At 41.1% G+C, this 22,295-nt stretch overlaps 1 protein-coding gene across 1 annotated transcript in view; it reads left to right on the forward strand.

The window, feature by feature from the left end:
* Nucleotides 1–19,907, forward strand: part of hop (tyrosine-protein kinase hopscotch) — a 61,852-nt gene extending 41,945 nt beyond the window's left edge. The window contains exons 18-19 of the mRNA XM_075680395.1: nt 483–652; nt 4,613–19,907. Of these exons, the coding sequence (XP_075536510.1) occupies nt 483–652; nt 4,613–4,892 (450 nt within the window). The 3' untranslated portion in view covers nt 4,893–19,907. The remainder of the gene's footprint in view (nt 1–482; nt 653–4,612) is intronic.
* The last annotated feature ends 2,388 nt before the right edge of the window (nt 19,908–22,295 follow it).

The following is a 22,295-nucleotide window of genomic DNA, read 5'->3' on the forward strand; positions in this document are numbered from 1 at the left end:
CATCGAAATTCGCAGGAGACCTTTTTCTGGCCCATCAGAGGACCAATCTTGTCTTCTTTCTTTGCAGTGATGTGATATAGATTTTTTTTCCTGCTAATATCTGCATGTATGCTTAACAAGGTACAACTGTTTTTTTTTATGTATAATATATGTGTGTGACGCTAACAAATTGGAATTCTATGACACTTATACATACCTTGCTTGATTCCTCATTGCTGGAAAGCTTGCGACTGCCTAATGTATTAGTAATTTCACTACAAGTACTTGGGTGAGCACAATTCCAGGGACGTGATCAAGCACTAAGGCACATTGAAAATGGCACGTGCAGGTCCTTAGTGCTGTGACCACCCAAATATGTACAATCGGCTAGCTCGCGTCTACGCTTCAATTCACTGCAAGTATTTAGTGCTGTGTTTCCTGAAGACTGTGCCGCTACTTACAGACTCTTAAAGAATGATGTCTCTCACATTGCTTCTAAACAGGGTATGGAGTACTTGGAGGAGAAGCACATTGTGCACCGGGATTTGGCTGCACGGAACATCCTGGTGGCTTCTAAAGATCAGGTCAAGATCAGTGATTTCGGCCTTGCCCAGTTCACGGTCAACCACTACTACTATATCCGTACTCAGAACCGCAAGCTTCCAATGAAATGGTACGATAGCCTCCTGGTGAACTACTCCTCTACTCCATTTTATAGACAGCAGGCAGCACTGTGAGAGCTGTGCAATTAATGTGGTCATAGATGTCTCATTTCACGCATTTTGCAATGTAATTGCTTTTTATCTGCGACTCTTTTTACAGAATAACTGCATCATATATAGTAGTATGTACTACAACTACACCGTCTGGATGTAAGATTACACCAAATCATGTATTTGTGACCCTTTCTGCTGAAATATTCTTTCAAATTTGGATCCACATTATTTTAGCAGGAAAATATTGATTGATAATGGAAGAAAAATATGGCCAATCTTCCCCTTCTTGAATTTGATGTCTGAACAGCAGCATGAATGAAGTCCGTGCGGTGTTATAAATTTTACTACATTTTCACATATTTTCACCATTTTCATGCTACAGTGATTACAAAGTTGCCAGGCTGTTCTTTGTGTGCTTTCAAATGCAGTGCAAAATTTTTTTGTTGTGGAACCTTTAGCCCTTTCCATGGCATTTTTTTTCTTTCAGAAGACGGCCAAATTTTTTTTAGGTTATTTCATAGCTGATTCATTGTGAACAGCTTTTGTTATTGAAATATCAGTAGTTTGTTATTTTTTATTGTCTGTTATCAATTTCTTCTTTTTTTTTTAGGAAGGTTTGAGCAGCAGGTAAGCATGGCCACAGAAGAAAATTACATGCAGCTTGGAATTTGTTAGAAAAGAAGTCAGACATGCTTGTGTTGCACTCCATGCATTGTGCCGTTCCTTGTGCTTTGAGGAAAGGCAATCACAGAGGTGCAGGGGGCACAGTACTTCTGTTTATCCATGTCCATGTGAGAGAGGCTACCAGTGGCTCAAACTCTAGTCACTAGAGCTTGCCAAATTTACTTTTTCACTTATGTGCTGTCAGAACTAAGTTGAAGCTCCAAAACAGAGTCACTAGAGCTTGCTAAGTTCAGTTTTCCACTTAGGTGCTGTCAGAACTAAGTTGAAGCTTCATACGAGAGTCACTAGAGCTTGCCAAGTCTACTTTTTCACTTATGTATTGTCAGAACTAAGTTGAAGCTATAAAAGAGAGTCACTAGAGCTTGCAAGTCCAGTTTTTCACTTAGGTGCTGTCAGAACTAAGTTGAAGCTTCATACGAGAGTCATTAGAGCTTGCCAAGTCTACTTTTTCACTTATGTATTGTCAGAATTAAGTTGAAGCTCCAAAAGAGAGTCACTAGAGCTTGCCAAGTCCAGTTTTTCACTTAGGGGCTGTCAGAACTAAGTTGAAGCTTCATACGAGAGTCACTAGAGCTTGCCAAGTCTACTTTTTCACTTATGTATTGTAGGAACTAAGTTGAAGCTCCAAAAGAGAGTCGCTAGAGCTTGCCAAGTGTACTTTTATTGTGATAGCAATTATAAGAACACTCCAAGCACATTTCTGTCGTGCCGTCAGCGTAGGCGGCGAGTGAAAGCGTGCGAGGGTGAGCCGGCAAACATGACTCAATCTTGTGCGTGCAAGTGAGAAAGGGGAAGCGGAAGGGCGCCCTCTTCTATCACGTGTGAGGCACGAGGATGAGGTGAGGGAGGAGGGCGTATTTCTCCAGCGGCTGCTGCATACGGCGCAGCCATGTGGGCACCATATCTAGAAAGTGATCTGTGACATAGCCAAAGTGCGCACCTATGCAGGCCTCATCTTCAAAGTGATCTGCGATGTTTGAAGAGTGCGTGTAGTGCCAGTAGCTTCGTACACGCTGTGCTTTTGAGGTTTCGTTGGTGTTGAAGCGAGATACATGAAGGTCAATTTTCTCGCTGTTGCTGCTGCCACAATTTCTCACTCCAGCGTTTTGACAGCCAGTTTCTGCGGCCATCGAGTGGCTTGTGTTCATGTTTACCACCTGTGCATGTGTGACACGATGCTTATTATTTAGTTAGTAAATGAATGTTTACAAGTTTTTACGGCCAATAAAACTACTATCTTTACTTTGTACAGCTATCTGCTAATTTGCTATCGCTGTCGATGCTTCGCCTTTCCGGCAAAACTGCAACTCTTTTTTCACTTTGGTGCTGTCATAACAAAGTCGAAGCTCCAAATGAGAGTCACTAGAGCTTGCCAAGTCTACTTTTTCATTTAGGCGCTGTCAGAACTAAGTTGAAGCTCCAAACAAGAATCACTAGCACTTTCCAAGTCTACTTCTTCACTTGAGGTGCAAAAAAAAATCCAGAAACACCCTGCGCCTGGAAGTTAGAAAGATGGTTGTCGCCACCGCTGCTACAGATTTGCACTGCTGCACTTAAAACCTTGGGGAACCAGATTTCCTCTGTGTTTCTGCCTGTAGTGACCACAAAAAAAGAGCTGTTTTCTGCAAAGCTTGCATGATCTAGTAGCCTAGCATTTATAACGACATGAATAAACAGCTGCCACTCATCTGTGGCACTCAGTGGGTGTAATACAATCCTGCTAAAATTCCCCCTTAGGGTTCATTTCAGCATGGAGTACCTAAAGGCAGCATCAGCTTGGTTCAGTACAAGTTGTTTAGAGCCTCAGAGTTTAGCTCAATGCAGTTTATCACCAGCCCTGAAGTAGCAAAGCGAATGAAAGGGGAAAGAAAGGACTCTCTGGTGTCAGTTAAGATTGGGAAGTGAACCTCAAATCCTTCACTTCCAAAGCCCACATTAGTTTCACTTGGCCATATGCTTGTCGGTAGATAAACGGAGAGATGTCTACTTTTGACAGCCTTTGTGTTCCTAGTGTGTAAATAGGACGCGAGATTCCACATTGTCCTCTTCCTCTTCACTGTGCAGGACGACATGGCCGTGAAATTAAGTGTCAGTGTCGTTTTCGAAATGCTGCTCGTGGTAAGCACGTCTGTGCCAGCATATATTCCTGAAGGAGCTACTCCTTTTTGTGAAGTCCACATCTAATGTTAGTTGGGGTGGAAATGTGAGGCAAAAATGAGTGCAATGAAAAAATTTTGGGACATTGAGAAAGATGATTTCTGCCAAAGGAAAAGGAAGGAGAACATGCTAGGTGGAGGAAAACTAGGCAGTTATGGTTGTTCCATGCACCCCTCACTGTTTAACATATGACATTGCTGGCAGCAAGTGTTGTGTTTATTCCAAGTTGAGTAGTGGAGCCCTCTGTTGGTGACTATTTGTCCAACTGACATTGCAGAATTCTAGATAATGCTTCATCCTTGCCTCATGGCTCCTCGTCCTTTGCCTGTGCACTGGTCTATTGAAAGTATGGATCATTAACACAACCAGTCATATAGTCTGGCCGAGTTGTAGTTGTGGTATAGATGGGAACAAGGAAACTGTTTTAGTGATCTAATAAACCCGTCATGCCTACTTCTGCTTCATGATATGAAAAAAGTTAATTTAATTACATGTCTGGCTTGTATTTCAACGTAGAGTCCAATCAAATGCAGCTCTTCGGCTGGCTGATGCAGCACTCAATGTGCATTCAGCTGACTTCGCACATGCAGTTGGAACCAAAATAATGTGCTTCAAACTAGGAGCTGTTCTACAACGTGGCTGGGTTTGACATTTAAGAGTGTTATAATGCTGCAAGAAGAGTTATAGTGTAGGTATGTTAAAAAGTTCTCAATCCAAAATGTGACCTCCAGCTGCTCTAGCTTTTTCTCAAATTGCCCACTGCCATCATACCACATCAATGTACTGACCCGCCATGGTTGCTCAGTGGCTATGGTGTTAGGCTGCTGAGCACGAGGTCGCGGAATCGAATCCCGGCCACGGCGGCCGCATTTCGATGGGGGCGAAATGCGAAAACACCCGTGTACTTAGATTTAGGTGCACGTTAAAGAACCCCTGGTGGTCAAAATTTCCGGAGTCCTCCACTACGGCGTGCCTCATAATCAGAAAGTGGTTTTGGCACGTAAAACCCCATAATTTAATTTTTTTTTCAATGTACTGAACTTAGGTCTTGTCTGTGGTCCCATTTTACAATGCAGGTACGCCCCTGAGAGTATCCTTTATGGCAAGTTCTCAACCAAGTCAGATGTGTGGAGCTATGGCGTTACACTGTGGGAGATGTTCTCCTATGGTGAGGACCCTGTCATACAGGGGGTCACACAGGAGAATTTGGGCAGCGAGCTGGTGCAGGGTAAGCGACTGGCTTGCCCCGCTGACTGCCCTGCTGACCTATACCAGCTGATGCTCCTCTGCTGGGCGACTGACGCCCACCAGCGGCCTGGATTTAGCCACATCAAGGGCATGGTGCATAACCTGTGACCTCCTCCTTGTCTTCTCTCTCTCTCTCTCTCTCTCTCTCTCTCTCTCTGTGTCTGTCTCTCTCTCTCTCTCTCTCTTTCTCTCTTTGTTTTGCTGTTATCACAGGGCCAGTTTAATGAACCAGGATGCTAAACAGGGCTGGTTGTCAGTACCACCAGCATAAATTGAAATGTGAAAATCGGAAGGAATGCCTTTTAATATGTGACTACGTGAGGGAGGCCCCACCGTATAATTGGGGGACATATTCTGTATCGATCACTTTCAGGGATATCACTTTCAAGATGCATCAATCGCTAAGCCAGAGAAAGGGAATTTAACAAATGAAGTGACAAACCTATAATCAGCCTTATTCTCGCGCTGCATTGTTGAATGTATTGACAAGACACCTGCCACTCCATCGAGGTGCTCCTCTGAACATTATGTCATGAAACAGTGATAATATTCCTGAGAGTGACTGATTGAGAATACAACCTTAGTTTCTAAGCTGCTGCTGTGACTCCAAAGCTCTGTTTTTAAGCCTGAATTATGCCAGTATCACAGGCACAACTGCAAAGTCACATTCAACTGTATCTCGACTTATTCACACTTCAATTTATGTATGTTGGTAGCACATGGTACAAATGTTGAGTGGCTGACCTACAAAGTTCTAGTTCAGAACCTGCACTGTCTTGCTCCTTCCTGTTCTCTCTCCACCTGAGCTGGAACCTCTTTTGGAACCCTTTGAGAAGAGGAGGGGTAAAACGGCAGACTATTGTTATTCATAGATGGAATATGAAAACCCACTGTTGTACAGTTCCTTGGTAGATCCTCTTTTACTTCGTGTCTTATGTTTATTTACCAGGTTTATCAGGTTTATTTGAAAGTGGTGCTCTTTTTGCAGCAGTCTCCTTGCGCTCAAGACAGGCGGGCAAGGTGTCTTTGCCTTTTGCCTGTGCGAGGAGGTTTCTGTCCTCTGAATGTTCTTGATCTCTCTGGAAACTCTCATCCTTCACTGGGACGCTTGGAAAGGCTTTGAGAGTTATTCAGGTAAACAGTTAAAGAAGGGACTTCTGCGCTCCTTCAGCATCCTCCCTTTATTTTGATTTACATTAAGTCCTTTCTTGCATTCTTTAGTACAGGATTTACCCATCATTTCAATGCTGCACTGCTTTCAGGAAGTTCGTTAAATGCGATTTCATAGCTGTCAGGCTGTTGTTCGTTTAGCAACCCTTCACCTTTTGCTTAGCCTGTGGGATCTGTAAGACATATGGTTAAGCACTGCATTTATGTTATGGTGCCTGCTTGTGTAGCATTTAAGCAGCCTTAATGCTTGTTTATTTTCCCCTTAGTTTTCTCACTTGAACTTCACACATTAAGTGACATGCAGTTCATTGCAGCAATATCACCAGCCTTTTTCTTTCCTGTGCTGTTTGCCACCATTACCATGACTTGCAAATTGTTTATTATGTAACAACATTCAGCTTCTTGAAAGGCAAGGAAGGATATGCTTACTGAGATTGAGTGGTGACTCTTTGTTTTGGGAAACAGTCATCGGCAGCTTGCAGTTTAGATGAGGGACATGTTGCATTTTTTAAAGGTCTGTGTAGGTCCAACGGTTGGTAGCGATATTGTTGGGTCATGCCAGTGTACTTTGATGTATTGATGTTTTTGTTTGAAACCCTCTAAAGGTGTTCCAAGACCATTGCGAGGGGTAAGAAAAGTGGGTTCATGCTTCTGCATCTCCTTCGAAGGCACTTAGTACTTAGTACTTCTATTGTCATGTACATCTCAGGTTCCACCCATCTTGCTGCACTCTGGTAACCTTGGCTTGTGTCCACTGTTGTGGGCACTTTCACTCACATTTCCAGTGCTCCTCTTTGGTAAAACACAGTGTGCTTTTACAAAAACCGCAAAGCTTGTAAAGAGCTATGTCAAGGTATCCATCTGTGTTGGTGAGATGAGAAGCTCTAATAGAAATATGCCTTCAGGCTGATGGGAAGTTGAACTTGGTGCTTTCATATACAGTGTGTTGTTATCTTTATGCCAAAGGTTATGTAAATTAGCACCTAATGTTCTAATGTTGCATCATTGAGGCAGCCTGGTATGAATGGTTATTTAACCAAACTGTCATCTTGTTCATGCTCAGTTTCTCACAAAAGTAGCATTCGATGATGCATACACTGTTTGAATGCAGTACTCACCACTTTCATCCAAAGTCCACATTGTCTCTGGCAACACCAGACCAATAAAGCAACATTCACTGTAGTGAAAACAGAATGTAAAGAGGAGCTTTTCCTTCCTGTCATTAAATGACACTAGCATTTCTTCCACTAAGAAACTCTGTTATGTTCTTCATTTGGCACCACCAAACACAGCTTGTGCATCTTACCTATCCTGAATGAAGTAGGCAAGTACTGCATTCAAATATGGTATTGCACAAAATGACCTGCAGCATGCTGCCTACTTATGAAATTTGAGCGCAAACAAGCCTGCGGTTGAGCTGAAAGCTTTCTATACCTGTACTTCTTGTCAATGTAGCATTCTGTATACATATGTGTGTGTAGCTTGCATTTGTTATTAAGAGGCCCAGTGTTTGTTCTATTCTCTCTTCTCTCTTAATATCTCATATTGTAGCTGCAGACCATTCTTTATTGAACTTAGCCTCCTATCTTACATGTCGTTCTATGACTAGTTGTATTACACACTTGCACGTGGCACAAGAGTTGTTTTAATGAAGATTTATGAAACATATTACATCTCACACTGTTTCATGAACTGTGCTGAATATAGCTTTGTGTCAACATGGGATCACAAAATACCATCTCACCCAAATATTATTTTCAGCACCTATCTTCTCTGTTGATAGCTCTTTAACCAGGTACTGTTTATATGATCATGACTGCTATATGTCATCTTACACTTTTTTTGGCAGCTAAATTGTTTGTGAAACATTGTGTGCAATATTTTGTGCTAAACTTGAGACAGCTTAGTTATTAGTATTGAACCACTGTACCTAGGATATAAATTTTTGAAGTAGCGTTAATGTTAAAAAGCTGATCATGCAATCAGTATCATTCATTTTATGTAATAAGTTAGGTGCTAAGAAAGTATATGAAAGACATCTTTATGTGGCTGAAAAGTTGGCTTTTATGGGTTGAATTGGCATTGTGAAGTGCCAGAGTGTGCAGTTGAAAATTTACCTCATTCTTTTTCATTGCATTCACAATCGCATATACCAAGCTGGTTGCTGCTGTTTTAACCAATTCTTCAGTTATGTACTGCACATCATGTGCTGCATGACTTGAGACCATCGTGCCAATGCAACCATGTTTATACTGTGCAAAACCATTTCATAATAGAAATGGTTCTTTGTCACATATTGTTTGTGATTTGCTAACATATAAATTTTTGCCCCTTTTACGTACTGAAAGCATATCATTAGAGCAGTTTGTGTCAAACTGTTTGCATGGATATTTTTTTTTACTTAAGCACAGCGATTGAGGCATTGAAATTCTTTCCAGCAAAACCATAACTGTCACTAGTGCTTTCACATTGCCTGTTAACATGAGGAATTCATTTGTACCATCTGGTATTTCGCTTCTAATTTCAACACCATTTGTTCGCATTGCCAGGAAACATCATGTGCTCCGTGATCTTGCAAGAACAGCAAAAATTGAGTACGATAACTTAGGCAAGTGTGTAAGGAAGAAAAGGAAATTTAGGGCTCTTAATTCTGAATCACTTTAGGTAACTGCAGAAGTTGCGGCCGCTAAGTGTCGTAGGAATAGTAAACGTAGCCACAAACTTATTTGGAAGTATATGGCATTGAACTGTATATTAGCTCATGGTTGCCGATTTGCATAGTTTGAGCCGCTGACCCAGTCTCAGTGCTCTTTGCTTATGTGGAAGTTCCTGCTGGATTGTCAGCCACATGCTTTCTTAAGCGGTGTAGCCTAGAGCACTCCCTCTTTGTTGTCTGTGCAGCCATCACTCCTGACAGAGGCATGGCCAGAGATCACACTCGTCACCGAAGCATAAAGTTTACACACGACAAGTTCACACATGTAGGATGCATTAAGTATTCATGAAATATTCATAAAGGCAATTTTATGCGTCCAAGCATTGGTGCATGAGCTAAGGGAGCATATGTACTGGCCTATGCTGGCTGAAGCAACACCACTCCAAGTCAGTGACAAGTGCATGTTGTCTCAGAAGATAGCTATTTCTCTGCTACAGAATGGTGGTTCCATCTGTCACTGCGTAGCATGTTTTGGCATGTTTTTTTTCTTTTTTTTTTTTTTTTTGCTGTAGGGATGATAGATGGCACTACGGTTCTATTGCAGTGACATTGTGAGCTGCATGTGTACGATCGTGGGCTAGACATTCATCCCTCAGTATTGAGAACCAGTCTCAAGAAGACCACTGAGTGCCAAAACTTTGCAGCCGAGGTGAGATAAAGCGTAGCAAATGTCTACAACACTATTTACTTCATGTGAAATGAATAAACAAGTTGGAGATTTAGAGTTAGAGAGTTAGATGTGGCTACTCATTTGGCTTGAAGCGGGCCAAATGCCACCATGTCAAGCAGGGACATAATTTCTGTTGCATCCAGAAGTGTGCAGCACACATTGAGGAAAAAAAACACTTCTGCTGTAAGAGATCAAATGGCTGACCTCTTTATCCTAAGACAAAAACCCACTCCTTTAAGAAATGGACCTTGGTGTGGGCTGAAGCCTCCAGGTGCTAGACAAGTGCACGAATGTGAAAAGGTTTTGATAAGTCAAGGCCACATTTTCATGTCGTAACACTTTCAGTGTCTTACAATTTTATTCGCTTTTGATGAACCCCAGCAAGGGTCATCAATAGCACTGTATAGCTTGGGATCATCCATCAGCTTATGTTTTACAGCTTCAAGCCAAGGCCACTGGAAGGTGCGCATCTGTTGAGGCACTACGGCTTCTGTGAGGTTGGATAGGAGCCGAGACAGTTGCTCATTGCAAGTACTATCTTGAGAAGGAGGTTGAAATACACTGGCTGACAAGTGCCAGTGATAAATATTATTATCGGTGTCTTTTGCTTTCAGGCAAGCATATTTACTTAACCGCAATTGCTTCAGGCAAGCCATAGATGCTAGGTGCTTTGTGAAGTGAAGGTGCCCCGTCTAGTGAGGGTTCCCTATGTAGCAAGGTGATGATTGGTTTGCCGGGCAAAGAGAGCTCAGTTATAACGACATCAACATGACGTTACAAAGACCTGCTGTGTGTATCACAGTAGCACAGTTGTGCTACGAGTCAGAATAAAGTGTGATTTTTATTCTATTGATAACAGACATTGAGCACCAGGTTAGCAGAGCTGTAATTGAAGGCAGTGTTTCACATCTCTCTAACCAAGCTATAGACATCCGTGCCTGTGCTATTGTAAAATAGCCTTTGACAATAGCGAATTAGTTTTCGCATTTGTTATTTTGTTACCAGCACTGTGTGGCCTTTTGTCTTGTGTGTTTTTTTTTATTACTACTGTGGAGCATTCTAGACAATTTAATCTGCAAAGCTCAGTTTAGACGTCAATAGAAATTGTGTTGTTCGACATAACTGCTGTGGGACACTCCAGAGTCTATAATATATATAATTCATATGACAAATTTTGGCTTGATTGTAATGGTGATGTCTCAGGGGCAGTATCTTAATGTGTACATTGGTTTTTCAGGCATTTTGTGGATAGCCTTACACTGTGCCATAAGCTTAAACGTGTAGTTGAAAGATGGTTGAACACTGATCGGATAGAGTGCACATAAGGTTGATATGGTGGTCTCTGTGTTTGCCATTGGTGATTAAGTGGTATTCAGGACCTACTACTGCTAGGGAAGGTGGCAGACACGCATTGTTCTGCCAGCAGAAACACCCTAACAAAGTATCTGTAATACATATGATCACAAGAATTTACTACACCAGCTCAAATTTGAGTAATCTCACTTTTGCATTTTGGTAGGAACATGTTTTCCAGATGGCAAACGCATTGCACAAGTGCCAAGAGAATGGCGGCTCAGCTGTCGAGTATTTGCCTACTGTTGCTGTTCGTGTAGTGAACCACAGTGATTTTTAAAAAATCTAGCTTGACTCTTGCTCATTAGAGTTGGGAGCATGTTTCATGTGATGGAGCAGCTTTTCATAGATGTGCCTAATTAACACATTCTGCTTCAAAACCTTAAAACTTCATTCAAGTAGGCTCATGTAAAAATAATTGCTCTGTGATTGTGGAACAACCACTGAGGCAGTTCTCAGTACTTCTAGTTGAATACCGTGGCTGCTCTGAATATCTTGTTTTTGCAAGCTAAGTTTTGCTATGCATGGCTAAAAATAAATTTTTAGTTAACACTCCTGAAACATTTGCAGTATGTTATATTATCAAGCTGCAAAATCATGTGACATAGCCAGTTAACTAAACGAAAGGTGATTTCTGTGCAGTTGGTAAGAAATTGCAACAGACTGTATTTGCTGAAAGTTTCAAAGACATGAAAGAAGTTTTGGTTGTGCTTCATTTTTGTTCAACTTTACACTTTTCTGGAAGTACAGCAGACTCTCTCTAAACTGGAAGCTCTCATGAGCTATACAGTTTAGAAGAGTTTTCTATAGAAATTATTAATATCTTATAAAGTTCTTTTATTTCCTGCTGAAAAAAAATTATTTGGTTAAAAGTGGTTGTATGATAAGAGCACTCAAAAGAGGCTTCCACACCACCTGGTGTCTCATGTTGAAATTTGTGTCCTTGTTGCAAAAAATTAGCAGCAGTCATTATACAGCTTTAGTTTAGCGTTTGCAACCAAACATAAATGCATTACATACGTAAAGAAATAGCGTTGTCATCACTGCGCATGCTCTGAACGTTATTGGGTCTCTGTGGTTTACGTGCGCTATGATAACGTACATTATTTGGCGAGTTTAACGTTCGAATGTTTACGTAGGTTAAGATATAGCGTTGTCAAACATGGCGGCACCAATAGCTACCGCTTCAGTGTAAATTCACATGATGGCTGCACTCTGATTTGCGTTTATCGCTAGTAACTATTGGAATGAGCTTTCGCTTTTTCTATACTCACCTGAAACGTTAGTTATGAGCGTATAACACGTCCAATTTCTGAGATCGCTCATCGATTCCGCCGCCCATATGCCTAATGAGACTCATCAGCGTAGCAATAACAGGATGGTTGGTAATGAATTTTCTTGGCTTGGATATGTTTGGCACGAGGCACCAGATGGCGTCCTGTTTTATAACATCTTCCTTACGTTTGTGTTCCCTTACGGTAAACTAAAAGTGTTGAAAGGATACACACCGTAACATCCCGCAAAGGTGGTTACGTTTTAACGTATATAAGGCGACAAATGCTATTCTAAAACTTTCTATTCAGTGAAAAACAGAGTGTTTGTGTTTTCACTTAACTCCGCTTCATCTTTTCAGTCTCAGCTATCACATCAGCTACATCCGTATGCTTTCGTAATTTGTATCGTCATTTTTGTGTCTCCTTTTAATGTCCGCATTAAGGGTCACATAATGTATAGAATTGATAACCACTGGTCATTTACAATAGCAGACATGGGTGCCAAAGCAAGAAAAATGCAGTCAAACATGTCCAAGTATTAGGAGGTATGATAAAAATAAGAAATATGCAGGCAAAGCTCTTGTTGACATGAGATAGGGATAATTGTGGATGCCTGGAAGAGACTTTCGTTCTGTAGTGGACAATTTCATGTGATGATAATAATGATTTTCTTACTACTTTATTGAAGTGTTTGAACTAGGCTTGGAAAACAGTTTTTTAACTTTTGACAACTTTGTAAACCTGAAACTTGGCACTTCTGCATGTGAATTAAGAATGCAGCTGCGTGGGTTTCTGGGATTGTTAAGCTTCTTTGGAAATTATGCGTGTAGGCCATCATTTCCCGAATGCTTTTGTTTTATTGAAGCTCTGAAATGTTGATTAACCTGAGGAGTGACACCTTCCATGTGACTTATTCAAGGTACCATCAATCTGTGTTTACAGCATCTACAGCAAAATTAGACATAGCATTGATTGTCTTTTGTAGCAGTGGCACAGATAACTTTTTGCCATCTTTGTAAGAGATAGATGCCATTGCAAGGTTTCTCTAAAAATCATGTTTACTGCTGAACCCTTAGCTTCACTTGAACATGTACTGTTTAGTGGTTTGAGTTGTTTGCAGCAGCAAATGACTAAGAATTATAAGTGGTGTAAAATTCAGATGTTCGCACCTAAAGGTATGATGGAACTGTAAATGCTTTGTGAGTGCTGTGACAAAAGTGATATTAGAAGCAATTTCTTGTGACTCATCTTGGGAACAGAAGGTGTAACTCCTTTGTTGCACTTTTTTAGACATGATGGTGCCATGATGTCTATTTTCATAGCATATTTGTATATTTATGTGTGAAAGCTGTTTTTAGTTTCTTGCATCTCGCGTCGGTTATCTAGAGAAATTGGAGTATCAGCATGTTGATGTCGTTCCCTCATTTTACTTAATTAGCAAGCAATGTTGTGGCTTATTTTCTGCCACCATTATCCAACCACATTGTTGAATCAGCTATTTTAGCATGTTGAGAACCTGAATATCTGCATTTTGTGTCACAAACAATTTTGTTGTGTGCAATATTCGATGCTGACCTGTTGAAACATTTAACCACTTGCTTTGAAGCACACATATTTTAAAGTCCTTCTTGTGTTTTGTTTCACATACGTAAATACTTGTATGTTTAGTGTGTATAGAATAATATGCTAATGTCTATGTATATCCTAGGCATGTATGCTGTGTTCAATATTTCTTGAATTCAGTTATATTAAATGTACTATTGTTTGTTACCTTGTGTGTCAGCTTAGAATGACTTGAACATGTACCTGAGCAAATTGACTAAGGGGCACATATCTGCCTTTTATTTTGAAAAGGAAAATATGGTGAAGTGAATTTTGGGCTTCACCAATTGCATCCACTTGAAAGAAAGCTTCAAGACCTTTTATTTGTCAGCACAGAAATTTTGGCAGTGCTTGTCTTGATGTGTTGAAATTTGACATTATGCTCATGCACACTCTGACAGTTTGTACTTCTCTATAGGAATCGCAAGGCAAGTGTTTTGTTAATATGTCACCAATTTCTATTAGATTGACAATGATGGGATTGCAAAGGTGCATTAAATTATCTGGACAGACTGACTTAGAAAAAAGCCAGAAGAAAATTATACTTATTCCTAGCCAACAAAATTTGTGTTGAATGGTATTAAGGTGAATGACTATCTCTTATGTTTATTTTCACACGTCAGAAATCCTGTATTATATCTTCAACATATCTATCGTATGCCTCGGCATCATGTCGCACATTCGCTCAAACTGTGTGCTGATGACATGAATTCTTTCTCATGAGAGCTTGCAAAAATTTTCATTAGGCACAGTGGTAATGTACACATTGCTCACTTGCTTGAAATGTGTAAAAGGACATGCTGCCAAGTAGGAAACAGCTTTATTTTTGCATTCCATTCACACATATTTAGGAGTTACTGGCATCTGAATGCCTATGCTCATTCTATCAACTTTCACTGTGAAAGTACATGCCAAGTAATGTGCTCAGTGTTAGTATTATTACTGTCTCTTACCTCGTGGGCAGCACAAAGCATCACATAATGTGAAGATCTCAACAAGGCATTCCCTAGATGTGATGAGTAGTGTTGGTATTTTTACTCCTTTGAAATCAATTCCTGTAGACTGAAAAACACTTGCTGATATGTCAGTGTATGTTGTGCCACGATGATTAGCCAGGTTTTGAGTCATGCGTGGCTTCGTGTGTTCATGTGATACAACAGATGTGTGGTTTGAAAACTTCGAACTGTTTACATAAAGTGCGTGTACTTTTTTCTGACGTGATGCTTGTAGATGTTACATTTATTTGCTCTCTATTGTGTTAGTTTGCTATGCTTCTCTGATGAGGCCCTTTTGCACTATTAGCCCTTTTCTTTAGCTAGACAAAATATTGGGCTAGTTGTTATAGACTGAACACAATGTACAGTAGTCCGGGAAGACGAAACACACAGAGACACCTAGATGCCGTCAAGAGTGCTGTCAATCATAAGTATTCTGGTCTGAAGAACCAGCACTTAAACACGGAAGAGCAACACGAGATTGCCAACACCAGAACCCTCGAAAGAAACAAAATGCTCACAAGTAGTCATTAAAGAAATGGTTAACTCTCTTAGTGATCAATGATATCTCATTCGGGTGTAGGAATACATAAAGTTTACCTGTTTTATCTTAGCACATACATGTTAAGCTTGGCTTGTGTTGTCAGTAATCTTTTGTGCTCTTTCTGTATTCAAGTGCCTGTTGTTCAGAATAAGTATATCAATTTTGAGTGTCTTACTACTGTCTGTCCTGGTGCATGTTCTCCTGCTACTGCAGCTTTCGCTTAGCCCTCTTATGTTTAGTGCTTTTGAAATGCTCATCCTCTTCTAATGTGCCTCTCTTATGGAGCATACGTGAAGGCTAACAACACTTCCAGGTTTAGCAGTTTATAAATGTTCAGAGAAATGTATCAATGCATATGAACTTTGTTATTTTGTTGCCAGGTGCTATGGCGTGAAATGGGCTTTGAGTGGCAGTGCGATTTGTAGCGGGCATTGCTGGGCGACAGTGTTAAAGAGATTAAGACATTTCAAGTGCCTGTGGAATGAGAGCTTTGCCTTCTGTACAAGTAGATACACACATTTAATGTACCTCTTATACATACTGTTTACTTTATTTGGAAGCATTGCTGTATAATTTTGTCATTAGTTGGGATGAGCAATGCAAAGAATTCTACTATTGCTTTCAGTTGTAACTGTTCATAAGATATACTGCTTTGACTAGCACAAGCACTGGCAGTGTGGGAAATTTCTGCTATAATGGATTCAGTAATGTTTTAGAGAGCCATTTAGTTCAGGCATTGCATGAAATTTCTGATGCTGGGGTTTATGGAATGTTTATAATAGTAGTGCTCGCTTGGTCTTGCCTGGGAATTTCAATAACTTCATGGTGCTTCAGCTCTAAGTGTTTCTGCAAAGCAAGAATACTCTAATAAATTTTTATAAATACTCTCATTAAGGTCAAACATAGTACGAAAACTGTAGATCACATGTGAGCCTTAGGGTACTTTTGCACTGTTAAAGTAGGTGTAACAAGCTTTAAGACTTCTTCGCACCGTGTGACTTAACAATGTATATGTAAATGGGAATGGGATCTCACACTATTTTTGTACTTTAAGGAAACATGACCTTTGCACCTTTCACACATGCTTTCAGTGCTTCAGAAATGGGGAAGCAAATTTTGTCTGTACATCTCTGGGAGCAAGGCCACTGGTGTGTAAAGCATCCCACAAGCGCATGAAACTTGTGGCACACCTTTTTATGTCTGGGATCATAGACTTTCCCAAATTAGCAGTAATTTTGTGAGGAAGCTCAGTTTTGCTATGCTGAGGTCAAAAGCTGTAAGTAATCTTAGCATTTATGAACTATGGCTAATCTTGCAGACCCATTGTCATTGCTAATGAGTCACATGTTTTTGAAAGCAGCTTTACGGTTTCATGGTCCCATAAACTGCTTTTAAATATGGTACTATAATTTATGGTGCTTGCTGTAAGCGTGAGTGCTAACTTCACATGTACATCTAGCATATACAATTCCAACGTTTGCTCATGATACTGAAGATACCTTAGAAGTTGCCTTTTATGAAAAAGGCTGAGTCACTTTGATAGTGATGTTATAAGATGCTCAGTAATGGGCTGCTCAAAATTCAGCGCATTCTGAGTTTGATCCAGACACATTTATTAGCTATGTATATCAACACAGCATGCTTGTAACATGTACATAGCACAGAGTGTCTTGCAATGTGGTCTAAAACATTTTTCTTAATGTGCTGTCACATTTTTGCTGTGCTGATTCTCTTTTTTCACATCAGCTACGAATGTGTCGCATTAATCATTCCCATTTCATCTGGTCATTTGTTACATATATGTGATATATACGTACTATATTCAAAAGTATATGTAATTCTGCCGTACTGTCACTCATGTATTGCCTTTCTAATATGTCTGTGTCCTCATATGATTCACTGGAGAATACAGCACATTGCTTGCTGAGTAGGCTCTTGAACTAAGAATTGGGTGGGATGGAACACCATTTTGTTAAGCCCTTTCAGTGCCACTGATGTACCGGTATGTTCTCCACCCTCCTCATTTGAATACGCACAGTAACACAAAGTTGGTGAGCTCTGAAGTAGTTCCACCATATGTTGTATTTTTCTAGGAGCATATTTTCTCATCTCTTTGGGCTTGCTCAACCTGAGCTTTATTTAGCGCTCTGTGGAATGCGTGTTCTGCAGCACACTTTGTGGGCATGGTTGCGCTGCGCAGAGGTGTGGCTTGAGGGCTTTGTGCACCGCTACTGCGGCAATCCTCCATCCATATATTCGTGCCATAGTGCAGGGTCTGCTCTTGCGTATTTCTGCCATCTTTGGTATGTTCATGGTGAAGTTCTTTTTTTTATTTTATTTACACGGCGATGGTATTGTGGGAGCTTGCGCATCAACATGAAACTAAGTAGGAGAACCGAAACGAAGAAAGGAAGGTGCGGACCATACTAAAAGTGCATTTTTCATTATCCGTGTAATTTTTTTCCTTCTGAAAAACCAAAAATAAGTCCTTTTTCATTTTATAACATCTGAGAAAAAGAAAAGGCACTGAAAGGGTTTATATCCATTTTGGAAATAGTGTAGGTCTTTCAGTTCTTATGTTACCTGATTTTCTAAGCAGGGAATGATTCTGTATTCTGTAATAACCAGAATGTGGCCAGCAAAATATTTTAAAAGAAAAAAACAAGCCTGTACAGACAGCATAGCTAGTATTGCTAAGTCTTGGCCATTTCCTTCTCGACTTAAAAATTTAACAATGAAGTTATGGGTTTTTACTACCTGAAGCAACATACAGAATACGAAGAGAGGTTGTAGTGGGGTTCCTCATAATTACAACCACCTCGAATTCTTTTCACATTCAACGTAGTCTAAGTACACAAGTGTTTTTGCATTACATCCTTATCAAAATGCGGTTGCTGTGCCCTGGAACAGAACTCACAAGTTCGAGTTTAGCAGAAGAAATCCAAAGCCACAGTACCACTGCATAAAGTTTTCACTTTTTTGCTGCCATTGTACATTACCCACCAGTATGCTCATTCTGGTTTCGTAATGTGCAGTGCTGCATACAAACAATGGCAGCTGCATTTTAGAGAGGGCAGAATTTAAAAAATTATTCTGTGAAACGAGATTCAGGAAGATTTGGTTGCATGTAAAAGAACCCCAGGTGATTAAATATAATCTGGACACTTCCACTGTGGCGTCCTTCATGACCCACATGCCCCCGGGACATAAAACTCCATAAACGATTGTTATTGTTATTATTATCATCAAAATGCATAAGGAAGCTTCCCCTACAAGCACCTTGCTGCATATAAATGGTGGTATGCTTCGTTCTGCACTGACCAAATGTTGGTATTGGAAAAGGTCAGCTGTGATGCACCCAAGGTAACACACATGCCAGTGCTCTGCGGTGTTTGGATGGCGAGCTGTGCGATTGTGTTATGCAGAATGTCTGTGCAACTTCCCATATGACAGGCAGCAGGATATGTGGGCAACCTACCTTAAATTATTGAAATGAGTTCCTTTAATTGTAGATGGGTTTACAGATGAGGCATTTTTTCACAAGAGAGCCCATCTAGACATCTGGAATAACAGGCCTGCCTTGACTTTCTGTTAGCAGGTGTGGCTTTCTTCAATTTTTGAGGTGTCTGTAAGTCACATTGGCACACATGAATCCTCAGTGGAGCACATTCTTGGCATTTTCATGAGTGAAATTTTTGCTACGCTTGGCTGCTTTGCTGTGTTCAAGCAGGCTTGTGACTCCACCTTGCAACTTGCCTGCCTGTGTTTGAACCTAGCAGGCCACCAGCTGTGTATCTTGACTGCATAATGCATGCCAGAACTTTGCTTGCAATATGAAGGCATGAGTGGAGGACATTTATTTTAAAGATGGGGACAACAGTAGGAGAGTGTCACAGATTTACTTTTGAGATGGCAAACGTGCAAGGTTCTCGTGATGTGTATGTTTACTGATGTCTGCTTGGCATGTGCAAACAACCTTTTGGTAACTTAACAACACTGAATGTGATCAAAGTGCATTACAATAAGCAGGCTTCGAGGTCTGCATTTTTCCAGTGTCATGTGAAGTGGCTGTTTCCAATAATTGTTTACTGTTTTGATTATTGTTGTGGTGAAGTGGTCTGCCCTGTCCAGCAGTGCTGTGTGTTGTGCCCCTGCCTCTGGTTTCTGCTGGAGCCTGGTGATTGACTGCATATCCATACTCTCTGGTCTTATGATTGTTATGTTGCATTGGTTTGCAACATTTCAGTGAATACTGGCCACATGTAAGGCTCCTCCACTGCAATCCCATGACTGGGTTGCTTTGTCAGTGTTGTGTGTCAGAACTGTTGTCGCAGACTCCACAGCTGCATTGGTGTGTGTACATTATGTGTTGCATGCTTTGCTTGAAATGATTACAGATACAGCCAAAATGTCATTAATTGTTTGAAAAGTAGCAGAAACACCAACTGCGTGATTCTCTCTTCTTGCGAGTGGTTACAGAAGTAACTGTATGCCTCAAAGGTTTTTGGTGCTAGTCGAAAGTGACAGATCATTGTTCGCCGGTTTGATCCTCCAGTTGGTCTAACAAGCGGGTGTCAGGCTTAACATTATTTTTGCACCTTGGCAGTTCTTTGATCTCAAGCAGATCAGAGTATGCTGAGCACATGCATGCACTTATTTTTGCGATGGATATATACTTTTTACGAACTTGTGCGGCTGCCCTTTGTGTGCCGTGCAAATGATCTAATGATGTACAAATGATATACATGTAATGATGTTCGAATAAACAACATTCTATCGGCGGGATGCCGTCATACAGAGAGAGTGCTTTGTCTTTTCTTTCTTTGTTATATGTCCGGATTTAGTATCCCACTTGCATTCTTAAAGTAGGTGTGTGTTAGTGTAAGCTGCTTTAAAGTCTCATAGTTTATTTTTAATTGCAAGAATAATATATCAGAATAACCTAAGATTGTAATGGGGGGGGTGCAAGAAGCCCATCTATTGAAGTTTTTTCCTGCCTGAGAACTAAGGGGATTGCATTAAAGTATGTTTTATCTTGCTGCAATCTTATTGAATGAAACTAAGTGCGAGACCGAGCTGGTTAATCCATGATCTGCATTCCAGCAGCAGAGGAAGCGCTTGTGTCCATTGTGTCTTTCCGTCCTTTGTTGTCGCGCTGTGCACATCGCTTCTGCACATCACACGCCTGCACATCACGCGCCCTCCCCTCCTGTTCCGTTGAGCGCTGAATGAATGTGCGTTTTGGCAGGATGACCACAGCGTGTGTGTACGCATCAGCAGTGTCTGGCCCCACGAGTCTGCCACAACAGGTTTCGATGACCTGATGAGTCTCCTATTTCACGTCTGAAGCCACGCCGCACTTGGCGTGTGTTTTTAGCTTCTTGCATTGATAAGCAACGTAACTTTTTGTCGCGCTCATGGGTAATTAAGGCTCCATAGCTTAATTACTATGTCGATGGCTGTCCAATAAAGCAATAAAAACAAGACATTTTTTATGCATGAACTATAGTGCAACAGCTTGCCTTCGTGCTTCCTCTTCGCTCTACATCACCGGCTTGCATGCTACTGCGCTGTGTTAGTGCCGCGATTAGCTAAGAAAGTAGAATCGAAGCAAGGCGTCTGCATGACATGTTCCCACTATTAAGTTGCGAACTTTAACTCTGTGGCATACATTGCCGTATTAATGGATATTGCATTTTAAATTAAAAAGCTAATTGCAATTATTGACTCCAAGTTGATTTGCAAATATAAGAAGGTCTAAAAAGTTATTGAAAGCTTTCAGCAAGACGTATTCTAGACCACTGATGGGTTGGTGTTAGCACAGCTGTTTCCAGAAATTATACATCTAAATGATGTTGAAACTGGTACTTCCTTTAGACATTTATAATTTTCTGGAAAGGTGTCTTATAAGCTTTCTTTAGCTCCTCTCTTTGCACTTCAGTGTCGGCGCCAGCCAGCGAATTATGTCAGTGTCGTAATCGCACAAATCAACGATGATGATGTAGCGCACCGGCTCGGGTATTAAGATTGCGTGTACTCTGAAAGAAGACTTAAAAAGAAGAGATAAAAGGTTGATGTGGAGCAAGAGCCGTGAGAAATAAAACGATTTTCACGATAGAAATGCACTTGTTTTGATCAAGCGGCCGTGATAGTACTTTTCACCGCATTAAAATAATTAAGGGCCGGTATGCACCTACTGCAGTGTGTTAGATCTCTTGAATCTCACATTTTCCGTTATGAAGAGGAAAAATTCGTCATCCACTCGACGATAGCACGACGCTACAAAGATAACTCGTTGGAAATTAGGAAAGTTTCGCCGTTGAGAAATAGTGATGGTGTGATTGAATGGGGCAATGCCTTTCCAGGGTGGTCGCTATGGTATCGGAACTAATCGGAATGCTAGAATATTGCAGAGGAGGAGGAACAAACTTCATTTAGTAAAAGAAAAGAAAGAATCGCAAGCAGGCTTAATTCGCTCTTCCTGCTTACGCCAGCGGGGTCCAGGACCCTTGCGACCTGAGTAGTGTTCCGGGCCCACTCCACCGCTATGCGCTGGTCATGCGCAGATCGCATAGCAGGGCCGAGTAATGGACAACTCGAAATGTGGGTACACAAAATATGGCAGGCAAATCATGCAGTCCCGCCCGAAATCCGCACGGTGGAAAAAAAACATTGACGAAGGAGAAAATTGTCGTCCACCCGACGGTAGCGCTTAACGGTCATGCAAACAGTCGCCCGGAAGTACAACGCTGAAAAAATGGCGCCAGTGATTGAAGGTGACCAAGATGCGCTCCTCTGTGAGACTTGTGCGACTGCTGTGCAGCAGCCTCATGAACGAGCTGAAAGCATGCTCGAGACCTGTGCGCTTTGAACCGTGATGTCACGCGTGAAAGCGGGTAGGCCATTCTGAGAACCGTGTCTTTTTTGAATAACGATGACGCCCGCAAGCTTCATCGGCAATCGTCATTATCATTGAAATTTCTGGATTCTCGTCGATTCCGACGTTACGCCACGGCTATTGGAGCGCAGGTCCCTCATTTTGTTTATGAAGTGTCGGTCCTATCCAGTGAGAGGTATTCGGAACGCTTTTAAATTCTGACAAGCAAGAAAGATATGTGGCCACAGAATTAGGCAAGCCAAGATGGCGGAATTAGCATCCAGAGCATCACCACTGCGTTCTTGAATGC

Source organism: Dermacentor variabilis, chromosome 2 (assembly GCF_050947875.1).
Source record: "Dermacentor variabilis isolate Ectoservices chromosome 2, ASM5094787v1, whole genome shotgun sequence".
NCBI classification, from domain to species: Eukaryota; Metazoa; Arthropoda; class Arachnida; order Ixodida; family Ixodidae; genus Dermacentor; species Dermacentor variabilis.